Source organism: Cryptomeria japonica, chromosome 7 (assembly GCF_030272615.1).
Source record: "Cryptomeria japonica chromosome 7, Sugi_1.0, whole genome shotgun sequence".
Taxonomy (NCBI): Eukaryota; Viridiplantae; Streptophyta; class Pinopsida; order Cupressales; family Cupressaceae; genus Cryptomeria; species Cryptomeria japonica.
Genome location: NC_081411.1, coordinates 212890199 through 212916950, shown reverse-complemented (window position 1 = coordinate 212916950; position 26752 = coordinate 212890199). Strand labels below are relative to the sequence as shown.

The window sequence follows — 26752 nt, the reverse complement described above, 5'->3', positions numbered from 1 at the left end:
AATTTGTTGGGTTAATGTCTGATTTCTTGGTATTGGTTGGGTCGCCTCCTTCATAGGAAGCCATTGCTTTTGGTTTTGGGTCATTCAGACTAGTATTGAGAGAGTAATGAGCATTTTAGTGATTCCATGTGTTGCTGATTAAGCATTTCACGTGCAGGTCTGTCATAAATCAGAATATTAAGATTGATCCTTGAGTAGAATTTCTTGGACTTATCATTTTTGTTAAGCCCGGGAGAGCCTTCTATATTGTTACAGCATTGTATAGTCTTAATCCTATGATCTTGGCAAGCATTTACTATCATATTGTAAGCTGAACAGTAGTACTGACAGCATCTCTTCTCATTTTCATTTCACACTTGTTATTTACATTTAATTCCATTTCTAAGTTCTTAGCATCTCCGCCATATGGTAGCTCTGTTCCGACCCTAGGTTTGAAAGCACATGCTTGGTGTCGAGTTTTCCTTTCAGCAGTTGTAATTGTAAAGATCCTCTGACCATATGTTAGTCCATCTTGGGCACATTCTTGGTTAGAGTTGCTTTCAGCATGCACCAAGATCCTCTGACCATATGTTAGTCCATCTTGGGCACATTCTTGGTTAGAGTTACTTTCAGAATGCTTTAAGACCCTCTGACCATATGCTCACGCCTTGCCCAACCCGGGATCCTGGTGTACATTCTTGGTTAGAGTTGTTTTCCGCGTCGTTTTGGTTTAAATGCTAACCCTAACGGATGTGTGTTGCATTACTCTTTGTAATTGAAAAATTGAAAAAAATTGGTCTGGGATATTTCAGTGGTATCAGAGCCTCACATCCTGCCATCTTGTGAAACAAACCTTCTATGAGTGACAGAGAAAGAAGATACTTAGCAAGGGAAGATAAGAAGGCTGCAAGTCAGTTTCAGTTTCAGTGGTATCAGGTTCTTGAAGGTCAGACAGCATCAGAGGTTTTGAGGGCTCATTGGGAGTCTTCTCTGGAAACAGAAATGGGGGACAGTGAAAGGCCAGTGGGTGGTACTAAGAGGTTTACAAGCAGTCGGGATGAAAGTGGAAAAGGAAGGGAAAGAACACCAAGTTTGGGAAGGAGGTTCGAGAGGAAGATGGATGCCTTATTGGATATGGTATCTCTCATGATGGGGAAAATGGGTCAGAGTTCTAATTCACAGAACAATCAAGGGCACACCGGAGAGCACAGCGGCTCCAACCAGCATAGTGAACATGCTGCTCTGCATACCTCAAATAGAACAAACATTTCTTCCAGGCCTTTTAAACCCACCTTCTTGGCACCAGTAAACCCTCAACCCGATCCGGGAGAGAATGCATCATTTGTGGAACAGTTGAGACTTGATCGTGCTGAGTATGAGTCTCTTCCTGATGAAATCAAGTTAGACATGTATTACAATGATTTTGTGGACCATAAAAAGAAGAATAAAGGACATGGGAGACATCGTGAACATAGGGAAGCAATAGTACAGAGGGATTTGCATCAAGCAATCAACAAGGTTATGCTTCCACATTTTGACGGGAGTGACAATAGTTCAGCTAGAGCTTGGATACAAAAGTTAGACAACTATCTAGCTCTTAGACCCATGACAGAAGAGGAGGCAATCAGGTTTGCTACGATTCATTTAGATGGGGTAGCACACGAATGGTGGTACCATGGTCTAGTCACCTTCGGGCATCGGTCGATCACTACCTATGATGAGTTCACCAATAGGCTCACAGAGAGATTCGAGAAAAAGGATCCAGAAGTGCATTTCAGAGTGTTGGTTGAAAATTTTGTACACTTGGGGGAAAAATACAAAATTGTGGTTTCAACCACAGCACACGAGTAAAAACTCTCCTAATTAAGGGAAGGCTCCCCCTATCTAACTAAAACTGAAATAAAAACAGGATGGGACAGCAGTCTTCCTTCTTTCTTCAAGAAAGACAATATCCTTTTCTCTTCACAGAAAAGGATAGCGATTGAAAACGAACAACAGTAGCTACTTTCAAGTGAAATGAGAGAAAGGAAATGAAGTTTCCTGAAAGCGCAAAGACTTCCGTCACTTCCTTCAGGACAAGACAGCAATATCAAGTTCAAAGACTTTACTATTGGAAGTCCTATCTACCCTTTGCTATACTAAATTTTACAACGAATAAAAGATAACAGCTCAAAGACTGAAATAATCTATTCTTTTAACACAAAGACAAGAACTAATGCAAGCTCAAAGACTTGCTGCTATTTCTTATCAAACAGTAATTTTTCCTCAAGAATAGACGCAAGCTCAAAGACTTGCTGCTCCTTCAAGAGGGTTTCCTATTTTAATTAATCTTCTCTACTTGCAGCTCAAAGATTTCAAATCAGATTGGACTAAGCTCCTTTAGAAACACTTTGCATAGAAGAAATAAAAAGATTCAAACTCAAACATGTAGTTCAAAGACTCAAAACTTGAGTAATCCTTCTTTATTATTCTTCAAAAACTTTCAATCCACATACATAAGCTCAAAGACTTCTTGCTGTAAATTTGGCAGAGTTTTTGCTTGCTTTCCAAAAGATAAATATTACAATAGACTCCTCCAGTATTTATAGAAGAGGAGCCTTGAGAAAAAGGTGGGAGGATCCTAACTAACTTGAGAGATTCTCTCAACCACCAAGACTCATTCAATAACTAACTGAGACTTCATTAACTAACTAAGAGTTACTCCAACTAACTAAGACTTATTCCAACTACAGTCCTAATCGGACACAACTTGTAGTTGTCTTACATGTAATTACAAAAGTGCAAGTAATGTGTAACTTGCATTTTACAAAAAATATTTTTACATGTAACTTGTCAAAACAAAATTGCAAATGCATAACTAAAACTATTCCATGTGTCTAAAGACACGACTCTAACTGCATCATCCTTTGTCTGTGATGATCTTCATGTCGCTTCAGGATGCTAGAACTTGAAGTATTCTAGATTGGTAAAGACATCTTGAACCGGAACGGGAACTTGCATCCTTGTCTTCTTGCTTGGGGTAATACTAGCTTTTCAAGAGGGAACGGGCTGCCTTCCTCTTTTCATGTCATGACCATCTTTGTCTTGAAAGCATTTTATGCTCTCAACCATGAATTGTTGTTGTATTTCTTCTTTGTATCATCCTTCATTCTTGAAATTTGCTTGCAAAATAAGGCCCATGCCTTAATCCATTGATTTGGTAGATCGTGTGTGCAAACCGGACTGACAAGGGAAGAGAGAAATTGATGCAAAAACGGGCTCACCAGTGAATTTCGGGTTTTGGAAGTTGCATCACATGTGTGGGGAAAACAAGAGCATTAACTTGCAAATGTGGGAACAAACATGCAACTTCATATGTGTAATGGGTAACTACAAGTTTGCACTTGTAATTGGACCTTTAAAACTCATTTTCAAGTGTTTTTTGAGTGCATTTTGGACCAATTTCGGGTTCTGGATGGCTGACTGCAAGTAGACTTAAAATGGGGAAAATGAATGAAGGTGTGAAATGAGTGGATGAATTGGTATGTACGGATGAGGGAATTGGAAGCGGATAGGTAAAAATGAATTTCAAGAAGATCACTTGGAACTTTGCCAATGCAAAAATGGGAAGAACTTTCAACTTGCAACCCGGATTTCAAAAAAAAAAGATGGTTAAATCTTTTATCCGTAAGGGAAGAACAATGATTTTCATCCAACTTGTAATCGGAATTTAAAATCCCGAATACAAGTAAAGAGGGAAAATGGGGAAGAACAATGCAATTCTAAAATTGCTTTACAAAAGGGAAAATCTCTCTCACAAAATCTGATTTTTGGGGAAGAACCAACCATTTACAAATTTACAACTAGAAAGAAAAAAAAACAAGAAAACAAGAAAAAAGAAACAAGAAGAAAATAAATCTTACCTTGCTCCAATGTGAAAATGCCTCTCCAAAAGATAATCAATCTTTGAAATAAAGAAGAATATCTCTTAAAAAGAAATTAACCGTATTCCAAAACCCTAGCCACGTTTTTGAAAAAATGGCAAAAACTGAAAAACGTGGCAGCAAATGCATGAGAAATGGCATGGAAAATGGCCAAGACTCTTTCTAACCTCAATACCTTAGCATACCAAGCCAAAACGATTCATAACATTGCTGATTCGTGGCATTTTTAATGAAGAAAAACGTGGGTTTTTAGCAAAAACGTGTTTGCTGTTATAAACCTAAAAACCAGCAAACTTAACCTCCATGTGGCGTGAAAGGTGTCTAAAAATGCATGGAAATAGGAAGGAATCCAAAACGCCTTCTATCTCCCAAAAAATCTCCACAAAAATTTGCTAAAAATCTTCAAAAAACATGTTTTTCCTTGCAATTCGGGTTTTTTGGAACAAATAGCAAGTTTAAAATGTATGAAACAATGAAAATCGGGTTTTTTGGAGGATATGACAAGTTAAAAATTTCACTTTTTCAACATGTTAGGCAAAATCGGGATTTTTTGGACAAATAGCAAGTTTAAAATGTCAAAAATGCATTTTATAAGCAAAATCGGGTTTTTTGGACCAAAGTGCAAGTTTTAAATTGTCACTTTTTCACTTACAAGGCAAAATCGGGTTTTTTGGACCAAACTGCAAGTTTTAAATACTTGTAAATGGGAAATAAAATCCCTACAACAAGTTATACTTGCTTGCACATATGTAATGGGGATTTAAAATCCCTATTACATGCAAAAACCATTAAAGTAGGGGTTTTTTCACCAAACTGAAAGTTTACTTGCACATATGTAATGGGGATTTAAAATCCCTATTACATGTGAAAACCATTAAAGTAGGGATTTTTTGACCAAACTGCAAGTTTACTTGCAGTTGAGCCAAAAAATCCCTATTTTAACTAAAAATGACCAAAAAACAATAAAAAGATAAAAACAACAAAGGGGAAATTTAAAATAAATTACAAATAACATATTTGAAATAAAAGTGCACATGTAATTGGTCAAAAATTCCCCTACAAAGACCAAAACAATGAATATCATTAAAACTTGCAGTTTGAAGAAAATTCTCCACCTGCAGTTGGGGTTTTAAAACCCGACTGAAGGAAAGACATAGCAAACGAACCCAGAATTTGATGAAATTCGAAACGTAGTTCGAGGATGGACTGAGGATTAAGCCAGTCCAAGGATTAGTCGAAATTTTGCCTCAGGAAGCGTGCCATAGAGTAATTTTTTTCATTTTTTCACAAAAATTTCATGTAATGGTCCTTCATTTTTGAAAACAAAAATGAGGACAACACAGAGAATTGGCACAACTTAGACAACATGGCACAGTCGATGCTTACATAGCTGAATTTCAGAGGCTTTCAGTAATGGTCACGGGAATCACCGAGAGGCGGTTGGTGATCCTATTCAGTGAAGGGCTTATGGAACCACTCAAGGGTTGGATTAAAGCTTTCGATCCACCCTCCTTACAAGAGGCAATGAAAAAAGCAAGAAATATGGAGTGGGCTGCTCCTAAGGCAAAAATTCAATCCAAGCCATTATTTCACAAAAAGGATAAAGGAAAGGGACCTCACCATAAGGAGTTCAAACATCATAACACTCATGTCACAAGGCTAGATCCAGAGACACTTAACGAACTCCGAAGAAAGGGGTTATGTTTCCGGTGTAGAGAAAAATGGTCCCAAGATCATATTTGCCCAAAGGGAGTCAAAATTCATCAAATTGAATACTATTCAGCTGGAGAAAGCGATTTTGATTCTTCAGACCAGCAATCAGATTGTGATGACAGCGAAGTGGAAAGAGTTCCCAAAGAATCTGAAAGTGAAAAAGGAAGTGGGGGTACCTTGGCTCAACTTTCGAGCTTTCAAAAAAATGAATCCTTCAAGGTTCGAGGGATGATTAAGGGGCAACCAATAGTTGCTTTGATTGATACTGGAGCAACACATAACTTCATTGATGAAGTGGTGGTGGCAAAGAAAGGGCTGCAAATAGAAGATTTTGAAGGCTTCAAGGTTATGGTTGCTGATGAGTTTCACATTTCTTGCACCAAGAAGATCCCAAATATGTCTATGGAATTGGGCAACTACGAAGTCAAGGATGACTTCTATGTAGTCAACATTGGAGATACGAATGCCGTCCTAGGCATTCAATGGCTGCGTTCACTTGGAGAGATCTCCCTAAATCTGCAAACCATGGAGCTCAAGTTTCAATCCGATGGGAAGAAGGTGGTGTTAAGAGGAATGTCTAACGGTGGACCTCGGATCGTGTCATTCAAGCGAATGGCAAAATTGATTCGGCATGATCAAGTTGAGTGGGCTGCAGAATGTATGATTCTCCCAGCTAGTCCGGTTGAAACAAATAGGGACTACCCTCCTGATATCTAGTCCTTACTCACCAAGAAGAGTAAAGTGTTTGCTGATTTACCTCCTGGGCCACCTCCCGAACGAGGCTCAGAGCATGTCATAGAGCTCAAGGAAGGGGCTAAACCAATTATCACAACTCCATATCGGTACCCTAAGAAGCAAAAGGATGAGATTGAGAAAAACATTAAGGAACTCTTGGAGATGGGCTTCATTCGTCCAAGTAAGAGTCCTTTCGCTTCAGCAGTTGTTCTTGTGAAGAAGAAGGATGGTACCATTCGCATGTGTGTGGATTATCGTGCTTTGAATCAAAGCACCATCAAAAATTGATACCCCATTCCAAGGATAGATGAGTTCATAGATGAGCTACATGGAGCCAAGTTCTTCTCAAAGATTGATCTGAGGTCGGGCTACTACCAAATTCGGATGAGAGGGTCTGATGTTGAGAAGGCAGCATTTAGATGTCACTATGGTCACTTCGAGTTTTTAGTCATGCCATTTGGGTTGACTAATGCTCCTGCTACCTTCCAGTCTTTTATGAACAGAGTCTTTCAGAAGTAGTTGAGGAACTTCGTGTTAATCATTTTTGATGACATTTTGATCTACAGTAGGACATGGGAAGAACACCTCAAGCACGTAGAGGAAGTGCTTAGCATCCTTGAATCAGAAAGTCTGTTTGCCAAAGAATCCAAATGTGAATTTGGAATGAAGGAGCTACTTTACCTTGGTCACATAATCAGTGCTGATGGAGTGAAGGTTGATCCCGAAAGATCAAGGCAATAGTTGATTGGCCACCCCCAGAGAACTTGACTCATTTGAAAGGGTTCTTGGGTCTTTGTGGTTTTTACAGAAGATTTGTGAAGGGCTATTCACAGAACACTGCTCCTCTTACTGACCTCACGAAAAAGGGAGCTTTTTGTTGGACAGAAAAGGCTCAAACTACTTTTGATAAGTTTAAGAAGATCATGAGCTCTTGTCCGGTTTTGGCAATTCCAGATTTCTCCAAGCCCTTCGAGCTACAGTGTGATGCATCTGGAGAAGGTGTTGGGGCTGTTTTGATGCAAGAAAAGCATCCCATTGTGTTTGAGAGCAGAAAATTAAGAGGTGTTGAAAGGACCTACTCCATCTATGACAAGGAAATGCTTGCAATCATGCATGCATTAGCTAAGTTTAGACAGTATTTGGTGGGGAGCAAATTTGTGGTCAAGACTGATCACAATAGTCTCAAGCACTTCATGCATCAGAAGGATTTGAACGAGAGACAACAAAAGTGGGTAAGTAAGCTTCAAGCTTACGATTTTGACATTGAGTATGTCAAAGGGAAAAACAATATTGTGGCTGATGCTCTATCTAGGAGACCTCATCTGAGTTCATTGTGTGAGCTCACTGCTGATTGGAAGGACATGTTGCTCGCTGATTATGCCAAAAATCAGTTGGCAATCAGCATCATTGAAGGTACTTTTCATGATAAAAGGTACAAGGTGGTTGACGGGCCGATACACTACAAGGGTAGAATCTTTGTGGTGGCTGATTCTAAGCTCAGAAAGAAGATTTTGATGACATTCCATGACATTCCACTTGCTGGTCATCAGGGTTTCTTCAAGACATATAGGCAGATTCGAGAAAGATTTGCTTGGAAAGGGCTGAAAGGGGAAGTTCAACGCTACATCCAGGAATGTCCTACTTGTCAGATGAACAAGAATGAGCACACTCTACCTGCTGGTCTGCTGCAACCTCTTCCCATTCCCAACCAAAAATGGAAAAGCATATCAATGGACTTCATCACTGGGTTGCCAAAGGCCCAAGGCAAAGATTGTATCTATGTTGTAGTGGACAGATTGACAAAGTTTGCTCACTTCTTTGCCATCACGAGCTCTTTTTCAGCAGCTCAAGTTGCAGATTTGTTTTTTCATGAGGTGTTTAGATTGCATGGGTTGCCGAAAAACATTGTGAGTGATAGGGACAGCAAGTTCCTAAGCACCTTTTGGCAAGAAGTCTTCAGGATGAGTGGTACGGTGCTTACTCCAAGCACTAGTTATCATCCCCAAACCGATGGACAAATAGAGATGGTGAACAAGTGGTTGGAAGGCTGTCTAAGAAACTATGTTTCGGAGCAGCAAATACTTGAAGATTGGAAGGAACATCTGTTGGTTGAATATGTTCTCTATCCCAGATTTTGGCAAATTGGAAGGAACATCTATTGGTTGAATATTCCAAGAATACATTCGTGTGCGAGCTGATGGATGGTCAAGTGCAGGATGACAAATACAAGGTGGTTGACGACATCATTTACTACAAGAACAGAATTTATGTGGTGCCCCAGTCCAAGATGAAGGAAAAAATTCTAAAAGAAATGCACGACTCACCCTTGGTCGGACACCCAGGATACCTGAAAACCTACAGACAAATCCGGAAAAGGTTCTCTTGGAAGGGCCTTAAGAATGACGTTCTGCAGTACATGCGAGAATGCTCCACCTGCCAGCAGAACAAATCTGAGCACAACTTACCTGTTGGACTGCTTCAATCGTTGCCAATCCCCAACCAGAAGTGGGATAGCATCTCAATGGATTTCATTACTGGGCTTCCCAAGGTGCAAGGAAAGGATTTCATCTTCGTCATGGTAGATCATTTGACCAAGTATGCCCATTTCTTTGCCATCTCCACTGGATACCAGGCATCTCAAGTGGTTGAGTTGTTCTTCCAGGAGGTATTCTGCTTGCATGGTCTTCCACAGAACATAGTGAGTGACAAGGATAGTCGCTTCCTGAGCACCTTTTGGATGGAGTTATTTCGGTTGGCAGGAACTGAGTTGTCGCCAAGCACGAGCTACCATCCGCAGACGGATGGATGGACAAAGATCGTGAACAAATGGCTGGAGGGTTATCTCAGGAACTATGTCTCAACACAACAGAAGGCATGGGTTCGTTGGTTACATTTGGGTGAACACTGTTAAAACACCACCTACCACATGTTGATAGGTATGGCGCCCTTCAAAGCACTATATGGTTATGAACCTCCGTCTTTCGTGGATTTGGCATTGGGTGACAGTCGCGCACCAAGGGCCAAAGACTGGTTACAAGAGAGTTTGGACATCTTGAGATCTCTCAAGGATAACTTGCAGAGGGCTCAGAATTAGTAGATGTATGTGGACCGACACCGGATTGAGAGAAGTTTTGAGGTTGGTGATCTGGTATACATTCGGCTTCAACCGTATAGACAATCCTCCCTGAGGATATGTGGTAAGGAGAAGTTGAAGCTGTGTTTGTATGGACCCTACAGAGTGGTTCGGAGGGTGGGCGAAGTTGCCTACGAGTTGGAACTTCCTGAGCAGAGTCAGATTCACAACGTTTTTCATGTGTCATGCCTCAAGAAGGTCGTTGGGCAACGTGTCACAGTGTCGAAGGACCTGCCACCCATTGACGAAGAAGGGAAACTAATTCTAGAGCCGGCTGAGATCATCGACATCACAGAGAACACGCACAATCAAGGAATTCCTTGTGCGATGGAAGGATCTGCCAATTCTGGAGCATCCAAGTCTGCAATTGCTTGAGGGCAAGCAATTCTCCGACAGGGAGGACTGTAATGTCCCCGATAATATTAAATAATTTAATAATTGTGTGTATGGCCTCAAAAGTTAAATTTATTATATCTCGGGCCTTTTTTACTTTTGGCGGTAACATTTTGGCCGTGTCGGCTCTTTTTGTAATCCTTCGGGAAGCTTCTCCCATATATGTGGCCGAGTTAGTCATTGTTGTAGGTATGCAAATTTGGTGTTTTCTTTGTGTGTGCGAATGCTAGTTGGAGTTCAGTCGTCTGCCATTTTGGAGGTGGAAGATCCTCCCTAGTTGGCATCTGCAGTTTCGGTGGGAATAACTCCTCACCCTACTCTGCTCTACCCTCAATCCAAGATTTTGTAATCCGAAGTGTTATCATTACTGAATCTGAATTTCTACTTGCCTGGTGTGTTCATTCTTGTGCCAAATCGTGTTAAACTAATTATATTGTCCGACATATTGCATATAACAAAACCATCTTTCTAATGTCGTCCATACAAAGAGAGCAAATTGTCCGTACAGAAGGCAAGGAGCGTACGGAGTGAAGGGTCGTGCGGTGGAGGGAGTGTTGGCCGTACGGGAGGTTGTGTTGGTCATACGGGGGAGGGAGTGTTGGCCGTACGAGAGGGAGTGTTGGCTGTACGGGAGGTTGTGTTGGCTGTATGGTGGAGGGGGGAGTTGGCAGTACGGGAGGTGGTATTGACCGTGATGTGGAAGTTGAGTTACCGTATGGTACAGTACACTATAGAGGGTGTTAAGAAGTTTTGATGAGAAAACCCTTGTTCTTGACAATTTTTGTGACAATTTTCTGCTATAACAGTACGAGTTTTTCTTTGTACGGATTGGTACAGAACAATATAGGCTTGAAAATGATTGGAAAAGACAGTGTTATGTCTTAAGAATCAAATGCAATTGGTCTGAAGCGATTTGATTAAGCTTTGAGCAAGATATGGCAAAAATACCATTGGCTGTCCTGTTACAGACCTAAGGTTTCCAGCGAGAGAAAAAAATTCATATCTTTTGTTTCCACCATCCAAAATCGCTGAAAATTGGTGAAAATATTCATTAGACTTCTTCCTAGGTAAAATTTCAGTTCATCTTTTGAGCAAGATATTTTGTTTTGTGTGTGTCTTTTTAGTTTTTACAGTGAAAACTGTCATAAAGCACTAGTGAGTTGAGGGTTTTATCAAAACCTTATTTCTTGAGTTTTCCAAAGCAAGGTGAGGGTTTGAAGAGACCCTATAGAATGTGTTAAGGGTTTGAGAAGCTTTAGGAGCCATAGTAGTGAGTGAATTTGTTGCAAACACCCTTGTAGCCCCTTTTCTTGATCTAGATCGAAAACTTGTTGGAATCTTTCTCAAAGATAGAGTTATTGAAACTCATTAAAATGATTTTAAAACATGACTTGAGTGATGCTCCTGCATCAGTGATATTTTCTCCCCTATTGCAAAATTGATTACTATCAAAATGCTATTAGTCTGTGTTGTTGCTTTTGATATTGAGGCTGCGTAGATTGATGTGAAGACCACTTTCTTACATGGTGATCTACAAGAGATCTATAGGACATAGCCAAAGCAACATGTTGAGAAGGGTGAGGAAAACTTTATTTGCCAATTGAAAAAATCCATCTATGGTTAAAAGCAAACTCTTAGAATGTGGTATATAAGTTTTGATTCATATATTTTGGTGTTGGAATTTATTAGGTCTAAGTCATATCATTGTGTTTACTAAAAATTTAATCTAGATAGAATGATAATCATTTTATCATTATCAATTTGTATTTTGATATATTGTTGTTTGGCTATGCTAAGGAAATGATCAAGGAACTGAAAACTTAGCTTTCATTACAATTTGAAATGGAGGAATTAGGAGCTGCGAAGAACATCATTGGGATGAAAATTAGATAGCTTAGGGCTGACAAAAAAATTTAGATTGAGTAGACAAAGTATGCTGAGTTCATTTTGCAACATTTCAATATGTCCAACAACAAACCAATGACTGTTTCAATTGGTATGGGAACTAAGCTTTTGATTGAGCAGTGTCCTACTATTGCAAAAATGAAGGTGATGAAGTCAATGCCCTATGCTAGTCGAGTTGGGAGTCTTATGTATGCCATGGCCTACACTAAACTAGACATTGCCCAAGCAATGGTAGTCTTGTGTCGATATATGGCTAATCCTCCACAAGAACATTGGGTTGCAATAAAGAGGATCTTCAAGTATTTGTAGGGCACGTTTGAGTATTCCATATGTTTGCATGGTTATGTGGATTCAAATTAGACAAGGGATTTTGACAGCATAAAGTCTACCAATGTCTACATGTTTAGTTTGTTCAATGGTGTAGTGAGTTGGATGAGTAAACGACAAATTGTGATCACTTTATTCATAACCAAGTACATGGTAGCTACTTGTACCAATAAAAGGTATATTTGGCTTCTGAGATTGCATCCAAATGTTGGGCTACATCAAAAAGTAATAAGAGTTCATTGAGACATTCTAAGGGCCATCAGCTTGACAAAAAACTCAAACTTTCATGCACAAATGAAGCACATTGATGTACAATATTGTTTTGTTTGTAACATGGTAGAAGATGTTAATTTGGATCAGATTTGTAGATAAGTGTAGATTTAATTTTTTGTCTAATTTAACTTAGAATGATTTCCAAAAGATCAATGTTCAAGTACTGATTAATATCAGTATTTAAGACAGCTATGTATTGATTAACATCAATACTGATATGTACGGACTATCTATATATATATCTTTACTGCTATATTCAATTGCCTTTATTTACTGCTATCTCTTGTTGACAGCACAGATAGACAATCAACTCTAACTATGCCTTCACCAACAGTAGGAATCAGTGTCGACTATTTCTTAGTCATCTGCCTTACGGAGTGCAGACAATTATAATATCGCTGCTATATTTGCTGACTCTTCTCTATACTTTATGATATGAATATAATTGATATATTCCTCTAGATAAATCTGATGCAAACTGAAAGTGAAAATACACAGATTGCTGATGAAGAACAATATCCACGAACTGTCGATATGGCACGGTAATGCTGTAGATAATATTGATTTCGCTTATGTGACTCGCTGTAAAGATTATCCGATCTGCTGTTGCTTTATATGAATCCGATATGATGAATGAGGGACGATAGATAATATGTCTAACTGCTGTGTTAATCGATGTTCCAAGTGCAGGGAGAGATTGAATAGATATACGTAGTATCATATCTATTCAACCAGCACGACTCTCCCTTACAATCACGACTATCCCTTACAATTTAACCAAAACACGTATTAACAGCAAATAAACAAGTTAAAAGTCATTCATTAGTTAACATGTCAAAAGGCAAATTAATTAATATGGATTAATACGCAATATCGATTCATACTTTGATATAACATTGAATTGATTAATATATGAATCGTTTCATGTGTAATATGCATTGATTGAATCTTATAATAAACGATAATGCATATTAAATATCAAACTGAGTTATTTGGATGACTCAGTCAGATCAGATTACTGACTGATGCTAAACTTCAACAGAAGATGGGATGGTATTGCCGAAGAAAGTTGATATTTTGGAGAATGTTTTGGATGCTTTGACAAAACAATTAGTGCAATGAAAATCAAGTGGTGCAATATATCTATGGGTCTCTCAGCCCCTAGCAAATAGTTTATAGCATTCGTATTCACTTTGCTCTTGCACGGTGTTCAACAAGTGGAAGAATGTTAGGAAAGGTGTCTCAACATTACATCTTAATGTTAATAAGGTGTCTCAACATTGCATCCTAATGTTAAAAATGCATTCTCAAGCTGTAGAGGTCATTTTTGGCCCGAAATTTTACCAATATAGGATTTAACCAGCTAAATTTGATTATGGTGACACAAAGCTCTCCGTTACCTTCAGCTAAAAAAAGGCTCAATTGGGTTTCTGAATCAAAAGTTATGGTCTCTAAAAGTTAGGCTCCCACTTTAGGAATGAAAGAGCCCTTATGACAAATAAGAGAGTTGTAAAAAGGAGTTACAAACATTGACCAAGAACATTCACCAACCTATGACATGCCATTATGGTTGTCATAAAACATCTTTGGAGTATGTGAATAAGAGAAATTGGAGCACCCAAGTTGGAAGGATTACTATGACATGTTATGATAGATTCTTATTGGACTTATCTTGAGATTAATGCTTTCGAATCTGACTGAAGAATTTGGGTGCCACTTTTTGGTGGCATTAACTTAGTGTTTGTGATTCCCCTTTGGTGGTTTCATGTATTGTTTTCTATATTTATTGGGTGCTTTGGATGGAGCTTGCATAGTGTATTTTGTAAGTATTGTTATGATGTCAGTATTACTACAAATTTGACTGTTGAAGTTGTCTCTTGAGAAGGCTCCTTACCTATATCTGTATCATCCTATGACCAATATTGCTGCGAATTAATGCATTTGTTCAAAGATTTGAAGCTATTATTTTTCCTAGAAGGGTTTTCCTAGGACACACCATTGCATGATGATGAATGATTTAATTGTGTTGTTTCTTTTCCATATATTATTTTAGATCATATTTTCCATTTATCTCTCCTCTAAGGTTACTGAAGGAAGTGTTTCTTCACATTAGCTTCCTTTCAATCTAACTATATTTTGATGAGTTCACCTATGCTGAACCTGCCATTGTTTTACCTAAATATTTGGTGATCAGCTTGGCAGATGCCATCTTTTGGATGAGCTAACCACCCATTAAGACATCCATTGCTTGTAACTAAGACCAAGTCAAGGTCTCTGGAGAAAGCCTCCATTTCTTACTCTTGTCACATTGCTTGGTACATTAACCCTTGTCTCACTGCTTGGTACTCTAGGCCTTAACATGCTGGTTGGTACTCTCATGTTATCTAAGCAGACTGTCAATTGCATGAAATTGCTTGGATTTGCTTGTTGAATTAACTTTGACCATTTTAAGTGTTTACCTATGGGTCCTACAAAGCTTTGGACTATGCTTGTTTTGGATGCTTCTAACCACGGCAGCTCTAAACAACCTTGAACCCAACTAAACTTTGTTACTCACAAACTTTATGTCTTGGTGCAATAAACAGCTGCATGTCCCTTGTACGAATGCATATATTAATAAAAACTTGAGAAAGTAAACCATACAGAACAAAACTGGAAATTGAACAATAAGCAAATGACTAAAAGGAGGATGCTGTATTGGATGTTAGCAATTGCCGATTTCTATCCTTACCCAGTATGTCAATGTCAACACATCGCCTCATTTCCTTGTTGCCCCCTCCTAAACTCTTTCTTATGATAGCAATGATTTTGTTGCCTTTGCTTGATGTCTTGTTGGACATCAGCTCCCTGATTTCACAAGTCCTGTGGACAACAAAATTATTAATAGCTTCAATCGCAATCTTTAAATATCCTTCCACCATTATCTGACAGAAACCAGCTATATAGACTGCCTTTAAAACCCACTATAAGGGCCACTCATTCTGCCTCATTATTTATTTCTATCTCCAAGGTACAACACACCCACCATCATCATATCTCCTTGGCTATCTTAATGGATGAAACCCGCACCTGCTGCCCCTGGATTTCCTTTAGAAAATTCAAAGTTAGATTTGATACCACATGACGGGCTTCTTTTTGTCTTGTCTGAGAATAGATTCTTTGACAATAGACTTGTCCTCTCCTTCTCAATACAATTATCAACCCCACAATCTAAACCCTTGAACATGATCAAAACATCAATTGTTAGCAAAATGTGCAATTTATGTAATTCTCATTCCAATCCATTTATCAAATCCTTGCATGGTGTTGTATCCAAATTTGTGGCAATTGAACACACACACACACACATAGATGCCCACACACGTGTACATACGCTTATATATATATATACGAGAACATTGACACTCATAATTGCCAATATATATATAAAGCTCGTTGAGTAAAAATGAAAATGAGTAATCGCATATAAAACTTGCCAGAAAGAACCGCTGAATTTCTAGCAAATACTTACCAATTTTTGGCAAGTACTCACCAAAAACTTAGCAAGTCCATGCCAAAAATCTGTGGCCGCCAACAAGTAAAAAGCGCATCAAATCAAGAAAACAAACCCCAAAAGTAATAACACAAATCGAAAACAAGCTATTCTACTCTACAAAAGCCCTCAACACACCTCTCAGTTCTGTTGATGTGTTTTTTAGGACACCTCAAACACAGAATAAAATACCAAGTATTATATTCTCTCTTGAACAAAGAAACCTTATATGCTAAACAATATGATCAAATAAGGAAATTCCAAGGTTTACAATGCGAACAATCGACTTTATGGTGTGGATCAGAGAAACGAATATCGCCTGGACTCGGCGAGTCCGAGTGCGAGTCACCCTCGCCAAGTCCTGGGGACTCGGACTCGGACTCTGCCGAGTCCAGGAGCCAGACTCGCCGAGTTTGGCGAGTTTGGCCCGGCGAGTCCGAGTGCGAGTCACCCTCGCCAAGTCCTGGGGACTCGGACTCGGACTTTGCCGAGTCCAGGAGCCAGACTCGCCGAGTTTGGCGAGTTTGGCCCAAACTCGCCAAACTCGGCAAGTCCCGTGCCTGGGACTCGGCCGGTGGCGAAGTCAATGAAAAGTTAAAAAAAAAACAATTTTAAATGGTTTTTTTGACTTGTTTTTTTTGTGTTATTTTTGTTTTATACCTAAAAGTGACTTTCATTTCATTCATTTGCAAAAATAGGAGGAGTAAAGTGAGATAAAAAGAATAACAAGAGTGCATTGAAGAAAAACCAGCAAGGAAGATTTCTTCAATTTCTTCAATTTTCTTCAAGAGTTCTAAGAGGTAACATTGTTTTTTTGAGATTTTTTTGTTTCTTATATGCAAAAATTCATTTTTCTATTCTTTTTTTTTTGAAAGTTTTACATTTTATTCCAAAATCTTTTCTATGTTACTATGTAGGCCCAGGGTTTGTAATTTTTTTTTTTTTAAAGTAGGGTTTGACAAACCCTACAATTTTAAAAAAAAAAAATTGCAAACCCTACTTTAGCTTTTTTGAAAAAAATGTTCAATGAGAATGACATTATGAATGCACAACACAAAATGAATGTCTTAATTTATTTTTGCATTTGTAATGTTTTATTGCAGCAACCTTCACATTCTTATTTGCCTCAAGTTTCACAAAACAATCATACAATGTCCTCTTCTAGACCTCCCATTAGAAAGGACCCTTCTTGGAAATATCATGAGGATTTTCCAGGGCAAAGAAAAGGGCAAACAAAGTGTATATTTTGCAAAACAATATTCCATGGAGGCATATATAGATTGAAATACCATATTGCTGGTGTGCGTGGGCATGATGCCGACCCATGCACAAAAGCAGTCACTAAGGCCATACGTGATTGCTATGTAATGGTTGAAGAAATTGAAAGGAAAAGGAAAGAAAAAGAGGATCTCACAGTCATTGGGAGACATGCACCTTTAGGAACAGGGACACAATTAGGTTGTGTTGGAGGGCCTTCTTCCTTACCTTCATATCGTCCCACTCATTTTGCTACTACTCATGCTTCCGGTTCTACTTCTATAAGTGCCAGTGCCAGTGCCTCTGCCCCTTCTCATGTTCCTAGCACTGGCAGTGGTAGTGGGAGTGTTAGCATTGGACCTAGGATTCGTAAATCTAGGTTGGATACCTTTTTTGCACCTCGCACTACTCCTGGGTCCCAACAGTCACTTGAGAGCATGGGTTGGAACAAGGAGGTCCATGATGCTGCTAAAATGGCAGTTGGCAGATTTTGGATCTATGGCAGTATTCCATTCTTCACAGCCAGGTAAATGTTTTATGTTTGATTGTTTTAATTTTTATAATTTGATTGTTCGTATTAATTTTTGTTGTATATAGTTCATTATACATAGTACATACTTATCTCATTAAAATTATTTGTGACAGGTCACCTTATTGGCAAGAAATGGTTGATGCCCTTACCATTTGTGGGGCGGGGTTCAAAGCCCCTTCTGATTTTGATTTGAGGGGACCCATTTTGACTGAATTGGTGAATGATGTGAAGAAAGAATTGGGTGATCAACGCCAAATATGGAGCACTAAAGGTTGCACCATCATGACTGATGGTTGGACAGACAGGAGAAATAGAACTCTCCTTAATTTTCTTGTTTCTTCCGCAGGTGATTGATTAATTTTAGTTTCATTTAGGCATTAATTTTTTATTTTTCATTTAATGATTTATTGAATGATCATTGATCTTGCTTTATTTTTTTATTTCAGGGGGCACCGTTTTCATCAAGTCTATTGATGCCTCCGCCCATTGCAAGAATGCCACCTACCTATGTGAGCAGATAGAGGAGGTGATTAATGAGGTGGGTGAAGAGAACGTGGTACAGGTGGTGACTGACAATGCACCAAATTATGTTGCTGCAGGTAAACTTTTGATTACAAACTAATTTTGTTTGCAAATTAATTTCTATGTTGTAACCTCATTAATTACAATGCAACAAATTATGTTGTTGCAGGCAGACTATTGATGGAGAGGCGCCCATCTATAGTTTGGACTCCATGTGCCACCCATTGCATTGACCTCATGTTAGAGGATATTGGAAAACTTCCATGGGTCAAGACATGTGTAGAAAAGGCAAGAAATGTGTGCAAATTTGTATATAATCATTCATGGGTGTTGGCTCTTATGAGACAATACACAGAGCATAAGGAGTTAGCTCGTCCAGGAATCACAAGATTTGCCACAAACTTCATCACATTGCAGTCCATGCTTCGTTGTAAGATGGCCTTGAGACGTATGATTGTTGGTGAGGAGTGGTCTTCCTCATCCTATGCTGCCACCCCAGCAGGGAAAGATATGGCAGACTGCATTTTTGATGAGTGAGGCTTTTGGAGCCCTTGTGATGAGATAGTGAAGGTAATTTTTTTATAAATTCTACAATTTTTATTTAACTTTTTGTTTTATAACTTATTCATCATATTCTCTTATTTGCTCATGTTTTAAATTACACAATATTTTCAATTTTACAGTTTGTTAAGCCCTTGGTGGTTTTGTTGCGAGTTGCGGATGGAGAAAAGCCCGCAATGGGCTACATATATGAGGGCATGGATAGGGCGAAAGAGGGCATCAAATCTATCTATGCAGGAGATGAGAGCAAGTATGGTCCCATTTGGCAGATCATTGATAAGAGATGGCATCATCAGCTTCATAGGCCCATCCATGCAGCAGCCTATTATTTGAATCCGGCATTCCATTTTAGCCCTACTTTCAGGGTTGATGCGGAGGTCCTTGATGGGCTATACTCAGTCATGGAGAAGATGGCACCTGTTGGTTGTACTCAGACAGATCTTATGCGAGAGCTACAGTTGTTCTCAAATGCACAAGGGGAGACCTTTTCTCGTCCTATCGCCAAAGAAAGTAGGACAACTATGATGCCAGGTAAAAATAAATTGTAAGGCTTAATTTTAGTTTTATTGTATATTGTTAAATGAGTTTATGAGAGACTGATTTTATTTATTTTTCTCATTTCAAACTCAGATAATTGGTGGAGCTTTTTTGGCCCAACGACACCAAATCTTCAGAAGTTGGCCATTCGCATCTTGAGCCAACCATGCAGTGCATCTGGTTGTGAGCGCAATTGGAGTATGTTTGAGCACATACACTCCAAGAGGCGCAATAGATTATCCGTGGAGAAGATGAATGATCTTATCTTTGTTCACTACAACCTCCGCTTGAGAATGAGAAAGAATGCATTAGCTGACATCTCTCCTATCATTCTAGATGAGGTTGATCCTGAGGCAGAGTGGGCCATTGAGACAGATCCTGTGGCTGTCTTTAGTGATGATGACACTGATTGGATCGACCAGGTAGATATAGAGGCTGAGGCTGTAGCCATGGCAGAGGAGGAGCAGAGAGCACGAGCAGAGAGAGGAGATTCAGAGGCAGATGGTGATAGTGACACAGATGGTGACAGTGACACAGATGTTCCTGATGTTGGTGAGCATGGCGTGGTGTCACGAGGAGCGGCTATGGCTGCCCAATCATCTATGACCTACCTTAGACGCCTTCGTAGGGGGCCGGGGCCTTCATCGGAGCCGACGTCGGGGCCGGAGGGTGCAGACTCCTCTGCGCCATAGGCTTGTAGATGTATTTACCTTTGTTATTTGTATGGAACATTTGATGATGATCATATGATGACATGGATTTTTTATTCCATGAGTTTTGTAATATTGTATACATTTGACAATATTTATATATCTATGTTTGTTATTTCCTTCAGCTACAATTTGCGTTTATGCTTATGTGATAGATCATAGATGTATACTTGTGTATGTATTATGTAATGAAATGAGCCAAGTTTGATGATGTTATTGTGTCTTATTCAATAAAGGGTGCATGAAACAAGTTTTAAATCTTAAAAAATCTCTAAATTTTTTGAGTTTTTCACTTTCCCGAGTCCAGCCGAGTCTAGAGCCGAGTCTGACGCCGAGTCCCGAGTCCGAGTCCGATTTGGCCTTGCCGAGTCCGAGCCGAGTCCGAGTCCCGTTTCTTTGGTGTGGATAGACTCAATGATTTGATGTGATAATGTTGGTAATCACAAAGGGACTTACGTTTTGTTGGAATGTGAAAACTAAACTTACTTTGGAAAATAAAGGACAAAAGGATAAAAGGTTAAGGAAATCTAAGCTAAAGCTAAGGACAATGATGATAATGAATGATGCTCAAATATACAAACTCCTCAAATCAAGCTTTGCTTCGCCATGATAAAAAATTTCATACTGCAAACCATTCATTCAAATACCCAATATCGGCGCAACCCAAATGAGATATTCACAATCGAACTGTTGCAATAATGAGGTTCAAACTAACTTTACAGTATAACTTACAATTAGCGAACCACAAAAAGTATGAGCCAAGGAATTCATCACATATCATTACATTTCTCCATTATAATCAATGAACTTCAACTAAATTTGAGAAGAAACAAGAAACCAAGCAAAATGTTGAAACAACACATAAAGATCCACCATGCTTAAATGAAAATCATGTATTAATTCCACCATAGTCTTGGCAACAATCTCTAGCTTCCTCCTCCTACTCCACTACTAACTACTTCTAACTATTGTCTATTCACCATTAACCTTTACAAATGAGAGGATTGAGCCTTATATAGATATCCCAATTACAATGAATGAACCAGATTGATTTGGAATCAAAAGCAAAGATTACAAGATGAAACCCTAATTAGGATTAGTTATAACAAACTCCTCTTCGACCAATGAGAAAATTATAATATTTAGGACACATGTCCTTCCTTGAATATTGACCTATAAGAAATGAGGTTAGGTACATTGTGATTGAATAATATTTGATGAAGTGCCACATGTCACATGTGTCGTTTTCCACCTCATAGGATGAGTCAGGATCAATGAACTTGGATGCCTTGACTTTGAATGGTTGGATTGATTGAATGTGATTAAGCGTTGTTGACGTGTATTTTGTACACTATCAAACACAGAATAAAATACCCAAGGGTACCTTATCCTCTCTTGAGTAAAGCCTCTGAATGCTGAAGATATCGCGAGAAAGGATCAATCAGGGTGACTTCAAGGTTCTTCGTTGTAGGATCTCTACGTGTGGATAAGCACCAGTGGTCGTTGTAAATGCTGTTTCTTCAAGGTGCCTTACGTTTTCGAGTTGCAAGAACAGAATTTTCCTAAAACTAACAGGTTTTCAAAAAAAGATCAAAAAATAGGGTTTGCAAGAGATGAATTCTAATCTAATCCTAAGAATGACTCAATGTAGGCTAGACTTGGTAAGATTCTACCAATTTCAGTATTGCCAAGGAATTACAACTCTACTGGAATTGATGCGATCTTCTAAGGTGATTAGTGATTTTTCAAATCATCAAAAATCATAGACACTACCATGAAGGTACATATCAATAGTTCAATAATGATTAAAGGTTCAAGCAATCCAAATATCTCCAGTTGACCACGCAAGGCGTCCTTACAATCAGTAAGAAGCTAGTGGTTTGGAACGTGAATCTCACCAAAAATCAAGCCTAACACTTAGTCCTTCAAACTTAAATACTACTTCGACTGAGAATGATTCAAGAAAGTAAACAACCATGAAAGTAGCCACAAGAATTGCAATAAAACACCATAACTTCAATATTTTATTGATCACAAAGCCAAAATAGACAACAATTGCTTGTAATTCTTTCTTCAATGCTCAGTCTTGCTACAAAATAACTTTCTTCTCTCCAAAAGCTCTAATCTTCTAATTTCTAACTATCCAATCTCTAATATCTAATGACAAAATGAAAATGAGTGAGGGTATATATAGCATCCTCAATTACAATGAACAGCCCAGATCAAAAGAAGATCAACGGCTGAGATTTTGACACCTAAACCCTAATTAGGGTTTGTTACAAAAAGTTCCCTTTTTAGTTGAACATTATTAAATGCATAGCCAAATATTTAATTGGCACAAAAATCGAGGAAACATAGACCAATGATAATTAAGATGCCACATCATTTTATAACAACCTCTCTTCTAGAACCTTATTCCCCTTCCAATGTTCTTTCTTAGCATATGCAACGAATCTGGACACAATTCCTTCAATCTCAGCAATAGGAATCTCGGGAAGATTCCTCATTCGCTCCTCCAAGTGGATAACCTGATCAAAGGCCTTGAGAAGAGCAGCTTCCCATCCAGGTTCAAGTTCTTTGATCTTCTCAATCAGGAGCATAGTAGTGAACATTAGATCCCGTTGCCCATCGGCGATGACATTCTCATCTTTGCAAAAGATGACCTTGACTCTTTCTTCCAACTCTTGAAGGTCCACATCTGTCTCAACTTCGATCCTCCTCTGTGAGGTAGTCCTGCATATTCGAAATTCCTGATCAAGGCATATATGACGTATGAGCTCATGTGAAAGGACTTGGTTGGCTTTAGTCTTCTTAACTGCACATCCAGGCAATGGCTAATAATTCTAGCCCAATGAATTGTTCCTTTCCCTTGAACTATCACCTGGATGAAGTAGAACATCCACTTCTCAAAGTAGAAGGCTTGAGGAGCCCCTGTAACTTGAATGAGCAAAGTTATCAAATCTCTGTACTCCTCCTGGAAGTCGATCCTATGTGGTGTGTTGGGAATCTTGCTCAGGCGAGGACGACTTTTGAGTAACCAATTCTTATTGATGATGCTTAAGCAAGTGTCTGGATCATCTTCATACATTGACCTGGCTCCCTCTAGGATTTTGTAAATCATATCTTTATGCTCTGGAAGATGGAGAGCTTCACTTATAGCCTCCTCCGAAAGGTATGCCAAAGTGTTCCCTTCCTTGGATACGATTGATCTTGATTGTGGGTCATAATGGCGAGCACACTCGATCATTAGCTCATGGCACTGGACTGCTGGAGGGAAACCGGCCGCCTTGATGATGCCACTTTCAATTATCCTCTTTGCGACAGGTGATGGCTTGCCAATGTAAGGGACCTCTCGAAACTTCTTGACACTGAAATTTCACAAGTTGGTATCTCCAATATTGCTCCACTTGGACACGATCTTGGTCTCCAATTCTTCATTCCTCTGATCTTCCTTCATGAGAGATGGACGACTAGTGGATGCTCCTGCCTTTGGAGTCGCCATCTTGACACCTACACAACATTTCATAATTAGTAAAATATCTAAGAGAGTGGCAAGGAAGATAAAAGATATTAATTAGGAAACCTCATGATAAATCTTGAGTTATCACTTCCTAACTAACTACATCAAACTTAGAATTTTCAAAAAAAAACGGAAAATTCAAATCTTCAATAATGGTGTCAAGGTGATTACGCCATACCTCCACTTGAGAATTAATTCTAAGAAATGATGCAAAAATAAGGTGAATTTGCTAGAGAAAAATGTAGATCAAAGCTCTCCCTTTAGCAAAATGCGCCTCCTTTAGTCTTCACAAGCATCAGCTCTACCACCTCTAGTCTTCAATACTTAAGACAAATTCGCTCCAAATAGACCAGCTTTCGCACCTTCTTCTTGATCTCCAAATTCGCACTTAAAGTAATGAGTGAATGATTGATTAAACTTGATCAAAACACCCCTATTATATAGGGCGCTCACCACTTTGCCTCCCATAGGCCGACTTGGCAAAATAGGCCTAAAAAATAAATAAAATTGCAAAAAGAAGAGGCCGACTTGATAAAATAAATAAAAATAATACCTCAAGCACTCCATTTTAAATTTTAATTTCACAAAAATTAATTTTAAATGCCTTTATAATAAAAATTCAATTTTTTGAGGCTCAAAATTAATTTATTAAATGCCAATGTGTCCTTTATTAAATGCCAATTTTAATTAATTATTTCAAATATTTCGAAGTTGGTGATTTTTGGCATCTAATGCGATTTGGAGGATGTTAACGACCAAATATGGTTAAAAATATTGAATGCCACTAACTTCGCCCTGGTCCCTTAGAGAGGGACAGGAGCGAACTTCTAATTTAGGCCTTGCATTCCTTATTTCCCACGTTCAAAACTTCATCTAGGCTTTAAAAATGGCATTTCCAATTGGAGTCTCAAGTTTAATTCATTTGGTCTCTAGGAGGAAAGTGTATTAGGACATTTTCGCCCTGGTCCCTGGGTGAGGGACAGGAGCGATTTTCACTTTTGCTCTTATTCCTTCGTCCTTTTAATTGCCAACTCTTAGTGCGGGGTAAGTGATGATCTCCTTCACTTGTTCCATGCATGCTTAAATTGTTTTTGCAAGGCAAAATAGGTGTTCCAAAGATTTTTGCCCTGGTCCTCCAGTGAAGGACAAGAGCGATTTTGCAATTTCAAACTTGTTTGTCCTTTGCTAGCCTTCCAAATTATCTTCAACGGGCTAAACATGCCTTATTCCATTCATTTCAATCACAAACTTGCCTTGTCCTTTGCAAGAAATTTGCACTTTTTAGAAAATCGCTCTGGACCCTTGGAGAGGGACAGGAGCGCCTTTTGCCTTCTGGGTATATTTCCTTGTTCTTTAAACCTTCAATCGCATCTAAGGCATAAAACGCCATCTCTCCCTCCTATCCAAGTCAGGTTTTGCCTCAAAATCTTAAACAAAGAGGAGAATCTTGAAAAAACGCCATGGTCCTTCAATGAAGGACAGGAGCGCCTATTGTCATTTAGGTTGATTTCCTCCTTTGTGGACCACTCAAGTTATATTCAACGGACAAATCATGCTTTCCTTGACCTCTTCAAATCATAAAATCACTTTGATCTTGCAAAAATAATGCAAATTTGAGAATCAAGCTCCGGTCCTTCAGTGAGGGACAGGAGCGAACTTTGCCATCATGATCAAATCGTTTCACTTTTTCTCACGAAATGTCCTTGCTAGGGAAGATTTCACCTTGTTACACACCATGAATAAGAGTTCAAGTCCAAGAAAGGTCTAAAAATGTGTATATAAAGAAAATCGCTCTGGTCCTTTAGTGAGGGACAGGAGCGAAATTACCTTTCTAGGCAAAAACTTCATCATTTCATTGTTTTTAATCAAATCTGGATGCTTTATCACATTCATTTCGTCCTTCACCATGCCTTTGATGTTTCAATTTAACCAAACAAGGTTAGGAATGACTCAAATAAGTCTTTTTGCCTTGGTCCCTTGGAGAGGGACAGGAGCGAACTGCTCTAAATCTTCAAAATTCACCATTTTCGTGTCTTCAAAATCTTCAAAAGTATCAAGTCACGTTCAATCATCACTCCTGGAGACCCTGCACAAAACAAAATAGAAAAGTCAGTGACAAATATGCAAAAAATAACATTTTCGCTCTGGTCCCTGAGCAAGGGACAGGAGCGATTTCATCCTTTCTGGCTAATCCATTCAAAATTTAAGTCTCCAAACATTTCACAAGGCAGAGTTAGGTCATCTTCAAGGCCAGGAACCAGTTAGCAAGCCTTCTCAAAACAAGAAATTATACTTAGAATGAATTTCGCCCTGGGCCTCCAGTGAAGGACAGGAGCGAACTCTCTGTTTCAGGCATCATCTTGCCTCCAAAATTTGATCAAAATTCACCTAGGCAAGAACACACAATTCCACCTTCAAAATGCTAACACTTAGACAAAATTTGGATTTTACCCCAAAACCCTGAATCTAGACCTAACCTGAGACCTATCTGACTTCCTGACAGACTCACCTTACTTCAACAATCTCAATCCTCGGGAGGACGCTTAATAACTTTCAAAATTTGCCCGGACTCAGCTTAAAAAAACATTCAAAAGAAACCTCCAAGGTTTAGCCCTAGCCCAAACAGACCACTCACTCACTCAAAACCCTAAAAGCAGAGAGAAGAACAGACAAAACAAAAGCGAAAAGAGGGGGTCCCCATTCAAATGGGGCGATGTGTGAAATGGTCACAACAAGCGCCAACTCAACTTGCTCTTTGTAGATCATCACAAAGAAGTCTTTGTGTCTCAAGCAATATTTCTTGATACTCAACATTTCTAATTGCTTGATGATGGTGATTAATCATATTCTCAAATTGTATCATCTTTAATGATCAAGTTTCTAACTTTGCTTAACTATTCTGAAACTATCGTTCCTTGATCACATTCACTTTCCATCCTCTTGTTTGGGAATCCACCTTGTGATGTCCCTACATTGATCCTAGACATCTTGACTCCTTTCTCTTAATAGTCTTTGATCTTGAAATTCCTCAATGTAGTTCTTAACTTTCATGATGTGGAATCCTTTGTGTTCAACATCCTTGTGAAGTTTTCTCCATAATCTGAACTTGAGATGTTGATATCCTCCTTTACATTCTGAAGTTTCCTTGAAATGTGGAATGGGTCTTTGATATCCTCATCTTCACCTTGGTCTTGAAAATT

At 38.9% G+C, this 26752-nt stretch overlaps 2 protein-coding genes across 4 annotated transcripts in view; one reads left to right on the top strand and one right to left on the bottom strand.

The window, feature by feature from the left end:
• LOC131036464 (uncharacterized) overlaps positions 1-26752 on the bottom strand; it is a 130204-nt gene that overhangs the window by 59250 nt on the left and 44202 nt on the right. The gene's annotated exons all lie outside the window — the stretch shown is intronic.
• LOC131036462 (uncharacterized) lies at positions 17074-20147 on the top strand. Its single transcript, XM_059208729.1, has 6 exons — positions 17074-17696; positions 17816-18048; positions 18149-18301; positions 18394-18794; positions 18908-19316; positions 19416-20147. The coding sequence occupies exons 1-4, from the start codon at positions 17281-17283 to the stop codon at positions 18759-18761; spliced, it is 1170 nt and encodes a 389-aa protein (XP_059064712.1). The 5' UTR covers positions 17074-17280; the 3' UTR covers positions 18762-18794; positions 18908-19316; positions 19416-20147.